This window comes from Mus pahari, chromosome 8, assembly GCF_900095145.1.
Source record: "Mus pahari chromosome 8, PAHARI_EIJ_v1.1, whole genome shotgun sequence".
Lineage (NCBI taxonomy): Eukaryota > Metazoa > Chordata > Mammalia > Rodentia > Muridae > Mus > Mus pahari.
Window position 1 is genome coordinate 15,717,359 of NC_034597.1, and position 7,037 is coordinate 15,724,395.

The window sequence follows — 7,037 nt, forward strand, 5'->3', positions numbered from 1 at the left end:
CGGTACACCTCTCCATCCTCCCCCAGTTCTTCAGCACCTGGGACCTACCTCCTCCGCAGGCTGCTTCTGGGGCCCTGTGGCACTGAGTGTCACAAGGTGATGCTCTGAGGTTGTTATTACAACAGGGTCCCAAGCCAGGTAGGACATTTCCAATATAGCACACCAAATGTAGACACTCTGCCCCCCCCCCCCGCCCCAATGCTCCTTCCTCCTTGCTTCTCATAACACAGCTTGACTCCTGAGGGGCTGGTCATACTGCAACGGTCCCCCAGTGTACCGCTAGGCAGATAGATGGCAGAGCACAAGAGGAGTCAGCAGAGGTGGGTGCATCAGGTAAGAGACTACGGATTGTCAGTGAACCTCGTTCATCAGCCCGAGGACGGCAGCTCCGGCACTCATGGGTCCCGATGGAGAGCAGCTGCCCAAGGGTCCCAGTCACGGAGCTGCAGAGGCCTGGCTCTGGAATAAAGGCCAGGAGAGAGAAGATGCTACAAACAGGGTGAGCAGAAGGAGAAGCCGCATCCACCAGGGTCTACACACAGGGATTACACAAACTGACCTTTATTTGTTGAACTGAAGTCTGTTTTGTTTTTGATACAAAGTAACATTTTAGTACAGTATGTCCCACCTGTCAGATCCATACCTGCCCCCTCGCTGAACACTGAACAGGGCCTATGACCAGGGAAATAGCCCCTGTCCTGTAACTGTGCAGAGTAAGACCTTGAGCGTGGTCTGCGGTTTTTCTCAGTTGTCTGAGCTAGAAAATGCGTGCCCGTAAGGCACAGAACAGCCTTGAGGGCTGCAACTGTCTCTCACCCCTTAAACAGCTGTGCAAGAAAATATATCCCTTTTTTAAAAAAAAAAAAAAGTCAATAATAGCCAAACTACAATCTAATGTCTATAGAGTTACAAAGAATAAAATGAAATCAAAGATTTCTTGCTAGTAAAATGAAATGTTAGGAACAGTATTAAAATATAGGTCCTACCCCAATGACACACGGAACCCAGTACAGTACCTATTAACAGGACACACAATTGAAGAAGGGACTGAATCAGCTCTTTAGCAGATAGGTCAGGCATCAGAAGTGTGGTGGGAAGAGGGGTGAGGGGGGGTTGAAAAATAGATTGAAAAAACAAAAACAGAAAACCTAACAAAGAATGGGGCAATGGAATCAGGCTGAGAATGTTGTAATCAAGATGAAAAAGCTCCCAGGTTTTCTTCTTACAAGAGTCTGACCATTGTACCCACTAGAAGCTCTCATTTCAAAGTCTGTGACATGAATAATTTTATGCCAGAAAGAGCTGCTACACTAATGCCAGAGTAAGGGTTACCTTGCAACCTTGCACTGACAAAGGCTGCCTGCCCAGCATCTCAGAGCCTATGGGAAAGCAATGGCACACCCATGCCCCCTGCTGAGGAAGTCTAGGACTGACTAGACTGTGGTACTTAACTATAAACTGCAGCTGGAGAAGAAACGAGACCAAGGAGGCAGGAGAAAGGCCGAGAGGTGAATCTGCAAGAACGACAAAGCTGCCTTTCCAGTAAGGGAGTGCTGCTGTGGCAAGATGGCCCCACCAAGGCACTGGTTCTGGTACCAACAGTGGTCTGAGCACCTGCAGTTGTGATGTCTCCCAGGGGAGGGGCCACCAAGGAGCAGGAAGTCTGTCAAAAGCTCTGGTCCCACTGACAGGAACCTCCTGTAGCAGAGCATCCCCCTACCGCATAACGAGATTCCAGAATTGTCCTGCCCAAGACAGTAACATCAAACCAACAGGGAGTAAAGGGGCGGGATCAGGGGCTGGGCACCGACATGGAGCCATTCAAGTAAACATAGACAACCAGATACTTGGAAAAGGCTGTAAACGTGTGATCAGGAAGGTCCTGGGCACACCAGCACCTCTGCTGGGCTGGCTATGGGAGAGTCAAGTCTTTTGTGTTTCTACTTTTTGTGTTTTAAAGCGCACGTGTGAGTAGTGCTGTCCACCAGCTGGGGCCAAATCTTTGTGGCTCTCCGTCCAACGAAGGAAGTGTTCCTAGAGTCCTGGATCTGGGTCCTTCCCAACTTGTCCATAGACGGGACAGACTTCTACTGACTGGAAAAGAGCCACCAGCTGTCCGCAGCGTCCACTCATAGAGGTGCCTCTGGCAGAGCTTTCTGCTAGGGTGGGCAAGCCGGGATCCACAGGACTTTATTTTGCTCTTGACTGACCATGGCCAGGATCTGAGTGCAAATGCTGGACAGGGCTCCACCCTGGACGACCCCTGTGGAGAAGCCCAGCAAACACAAGCAGTTAGGTCAGCTCTTTGTAAGCTGTTCCTGCCCACTGAGGGAAATGGGCACGGCCTGCTCTTTCCTGCTTGCTTGTCTGTAGGCCTCTTGACTTTCCCCGACATGACTCCTGCTTTGAGCAGGAAACTGGGCAAAGGAGAGCCCCCAGTCACCTGAATTCAGTTGATGGCTCACAAACTGCCTACCACAGTGCCAGGCCAGGGGAGGCAGAGGCTGGCTTGCCCTGTACTGAGGACTGAAGAAGCAGCCTGGGGGCATGTTAGGAGGTGGGGGGACAGCTGGCAAGGGACAGATTAGAGGTGAGGGAGGACCTAGCTGGCAGGCCAGTGCTACTCCAAGGCACAGTGGACAAACCCTCAGAGGGCTAGGTACATTCAGAAAGTAACAAAGTTTATGTCATTTTGTTTCTGTTTAACCTAATTTAAAAACAAATCAGTATATGTAGTTTGGGCTTTTTCTTTAAACATTTCCCCTTTTCATTTGGTCTACTGGTCTGTGATAAGCTAGAAATGAAAATGAGACAAGGCTAGGGCCTCTGGAAGTGTTCAACTAGACCTGAACCCTACACTGCTGGTCAATCTGGGCTCTTGCATTCCCAACCTGTCTGGGGTCACTGTGGTTATGTTGCCAGGCGTTTGTACTGAGTTGGCTCCTACTGCACATTGTGGTCAGACCATGCCCAAAGGCTACTACTGCCACCTGGAATAGCTCTGACCCTGGCCTGGGCCTTTGGGCCTAATGTCTGTGTAATGAGGGGTATGGGGCAGCGTAGCCCAGCCTGTCTGCAATAGCCGCATTGCTGTCATCCTTAGGACTGTCGCTTGAGGAAAGCCCCAGCTCCTGGCTGCCTGGGCCCACACCCACTTACCTGTGAAGTACCTGCTGTACTCCTGATCGATCTTCTGTGCTGTTTCGAATTGCTCTTTGGAATGCCTCTGTGTCACCTTGTCCCTCAGGTAGACAGGGTCCCTCTGTTCCCTGCAGGGGTAGGCGGGGAACTAGATGAGTCTTGAACCTATCCCTGGGTCCCCTCTTCCTTCCTTGGTCCAGGGTGTCAGGAGCCTCCGTGAAGGCAGGTATTGGCTAGGTAGGGCAGGGGATCTAGGGAGCTTTCCCCTAAATGAACAGCCTCTAGGCTGTATGGGGAACTGTGGACTGACAGGGAATCTGGGCACCTCGGTACCCAGGATGTAAACAAAGCTGTCAGACACACTAGCTGTCCAAACACTGGCACCAGGAGCTCACCAGCCCAGAAATGCCAAGCAGAGAGGGGCTTCAGTGAGTGCGGCTGAGCTGGACTTAGCTCAGTCTACCCAGTTCCTCTGGCCTGCTGCACCACATGCTGAGAGGGAAGGGAGCTCTGGGAGTGTGGTTGTGCTCAAACAGGAAGGAGGTGCACAGCTTGGCTATCAGGTCCTGGGTCTGAGGGGAGTGCTGTTGTCCCAGCATTGGGCCCACCCCCCAGTAGGAAGCCCTCGGGCCCAGACACCCACTTGATGTGCTTGGCGCTCTTGTAGCGGATGAAGATGACAATGGGGTAGATGTGCATGTGGTGCAGCCTCTCGATGGCATGTGGGGCGATGTCCAGAAGACAGTGCCGATTCTGAAGGACAGTGGCAGAGAGTGGATATGCACAGTGGGGAAGAGGACTATCTTCCCTGTCCCCCTCCCTCCCCAGGACCAACCCTTGTCCCACACAACTCTACCTTCCTCTACACTCAAAAATACCACAGAGCATAAGCAAGGTTTCTGGAAGACCACTTAAGCCAGGAAAGGAGAATTCACTGGGGGATCTTTCTACCCGCCCCCCCCACCCCCATGGCTGCTGAGGTATGAGGAGGAACTGGCCAGCAAGTCACACCTCAATGTGGACACATTCTTGGAGCCCCACCCTACCCTGGCCTCACAAATCTGTTCCATTGAACAAGAATGAGGAACTGTGGTGGTGGAGGGGGACACACAGTTTTGCAGGGATATAACAGAAATATACCCCAGGAGCTCCTCAGCCACCAGGAATGGAGGCAGCCTAAGAAAGACTGCATGTAGCTCTCCCCACTGGTGGGCGTGTTTCCTAACTGAAGCCTGTCCATGTCAGAAAACTAATGGGCAGCCCACACTGTCTGTGGAAGAGGGAACTGCAGACCAGAGAAGTAGCTGGTGAAGGAAGGTAAGAGGCCAGAGGGCTGAGGGGGAGCTAGGAGTGTCTACTTTGCTAGCACACCTTGCAGCTAGCTCAGTCCCTGGATGTCAATGGCATCAAGAGACACTCTTGGCCTTTGTGGGGTCAGGGACTGGGTGGGTGGCTCTTTGTATCCATGTGTTCAGGGACCCTTCCAAGAATGGTCTAGAAGGCCTTTCCAGAGTCTACAGCTGTCCTCAGAAAGCAGAGCTGCATAGACCTCCAGTGCTGGCGACACCTAGCTGCTTCTCAGTGAGCTGTGTTAGTGGTGAAGGCAGAGACTCAGTACTCAGGAAGATAAGACCAAGAGCAGAGGCCTAGACAGGTGAGCCAACCAGGGTTCACAAGCCAGGGCAGAGGGTTCCAGATACCACAGGAGCTCAGCCCTTAGGCCAAAGGCCTAGGTACCTTTTCTGTGATCTCCTTTATTGAAGCCACAGTAGTAACATCAAAATGGCCACTCCTCCGCTTGTAGTCCACAAACAGGCAGTCTTTGACACCCCGCTCAATAGCTTGCTGGGAGGCCTTCATCACCTCTGTATGGTAAGACGCAGAAGTCAAGGTGCTGGGTAGACAGCAGGGCCCAGTGCAGACAGCACAACTGATCATCAGCATAGAGGCCCAGTGTAGACAGCACAGCTGATCATCAGCATAGAGGCCCAGTGTAGACAGCACAGCTGATCATCAGCATAGAGGCCCAGTGCAGACAGCACAACTGATCATCAGCAGAGAGACCCAAACCACTATCTGCTTTCTTGGAGAGAACACAGGCGGATCTGTGTGCATCAGGAAAACCCTTAGACTCTGTGTGCCAATTACTCCACATGGCCAGAAAGGTAGATAAATAGGGATAGACACACCTAGTGGGCACAGGGGCATCCCTTACCAAGTGGGCATCTGCAGAACTTGCCGGGTGCCTCGTTCACCAGCATCTCTTTCACCACATCCAGTAAAGGTCCCAGGATGAGAACAGGCCGAAGAGAGGTGCAGTCCACTTTCTGGACCCGCTGATAGGCCAGGCTCACCGAGTCTAAGAGAGACGGGGGCAGTGTCATGAGCCCAGCCTGGACAGAAGAAAGCAGAACTGGGCAGCCATGCTCTGACCTTGTTTGTTTGCAAAGGCCCACCTGACCTTACTTACCTGGGCATGTCTGTCTTCTTTCTCTCTCAGAACTAGGCCAGGGATAGTGGCCAGGCTGCCTAGCTTCATCAGGACCAGTTCTACATCTCAGGCACACCAGAACATGATTGCTATGGAGCCGCTGACGAGCCTACAGGAGTCTCTCTGCCTCTGAGGACACTGGAAACAACTGATGTCCAATCATCTTACCCTTCATTCTACTCCAGGTCTTCCTCAATTATCCCATGCCCACTACATCACTTCTTGTCTTCTTCTGCTCACTTGAGACACTGCTCCAAGGTTTGGAAGCCATAGGACATGGACAAGAAGGATAGAGGTGATGAGGTACATCTTAGGCCCCTGCCCATGGACTAGAAGAGGTGGTGCTCTGAGCCAGCTCTGCCCACACAGATGGAAATGTCTAAGACAGAAGACAGAGGGACCTGGGTGCTGACCACGGGGCCGCTCCCCCTGGGTGCCCACCAGCTCAGACTGTATGCTGCAGAAGGATGAGCCTCCTACGAGGCTTCAGCTGCTGCTCCGGTTTAGCTTTAGTGACCGAGCCATCTTCCCAGTTAACAGTGTGAGCCCCACCCTCAGATGCACAGAGTTCTCACAGGAAGAGACGGTCAGAAAGCTAGCAGGCAACTGCCTTCCTAGAGACTCCTGGATGCAGCACAATGGCTTCTCAGAAACAAGTGTCCGACCTCTGCCCTTTGGGAGCTCATGCTCACTGGGGCTCCAAGGCAGCAACACCAGATACCCAGACAGATGCTGTATGAGGTGAAAAGTTAGGGGAGTGCTAGGGAGACCTGGCTCAGACTGTGAGGCCAGGCTTAAGATGGGGGCAGGGAAGAGCAGGCTGGAAGAGGGCACAAGGTGACTGACAGGTAGATGATGTAGGGAGGCCAGGACTCTGTGGGATCTGCACACCTCGGTTGGGGTGCTATAGGTAGAGGGCAGTGACACAGCTACCTGGAAATACAGCCATGTGCAGAGACCAACCCAGGACAAAGGGAGTGAATGCCGTCTCCCCTGAAAATGCCCATCTATGTGCTTACCGGTAGGGATGCATTACACTAGTTTCTATACAGTTCTTCCCGACCTGGGGACCAATTAGTTTGCAGTCTACATCTGTGACCTTGGAACACCCATGCATTTTCTCTTTTAAACAATTAGAAACACAGATATAACCAATATTGTTGCTGTAATCCTCCACACTAGCTTCCTCAGGTGCTGCCATTATGTCGGAAGTATGTCTTTCCAAATGACAGTTATTACTGTAGGCTGGTTTTTATAGATGGAGAAAAAAAACTCTAGTAACTATCCCCCCCGCCCTGTGTGTGTGTGTGTGTGTGTGTGTGTGTGTGTGTGTGTGCGTGCATGTGTGTGTGTGTGTGTGTGTGTGTGTGTGATGTGTGATGTGTTGCGGGTGGGGAGTGGGGGC

At 52.1% G+C, this 7,037-nt stretch overlaps 1 protein-coding gene across 3 annotated transcripts in view; it reads right to left on the bottom strand.

Annotated features, from left to right (window-relative positions):
• Window positions 1-545: 545 nt before the first annotated feature.
• Window positions 546-7,037, bottom strand: part of Dlg5 (discs large MAGUK scaffold protein 5) — a 115,007-nt gene continuing 108,515 nt past the window's right edge. For all 3 annotated transcript variants that reach the window (XM_021203961.1, XM_029541312.1, XM_029541311.1), the window contains 5 exons: window positions 5,357-5,500; window positions 4,879-5,006; window positions 3,785-3,894; window positions 3,160-3,269; window positions 546-2,263 (listed from right to left, as the gene is read on the bottom strand). In XM_021203961.1, the coding sequence (XP_021059620.1) occupies window positions 2,160-2,263; window positions 3,160-3,269; window positions 3,785-3,894; window positions 4,879-5,006; window positions 5,357-5,500 (596 nt within the window). In that variant the 3' untranslated portion in view covers window positions 546-2,159. The remainder of the gene's footprint in view (window positions 2,264-3,159; window positions 3,270-3,784; window positions 3,895-4,878; window positions 5,007-5,356; window positions 5,501-7,037) is intronic.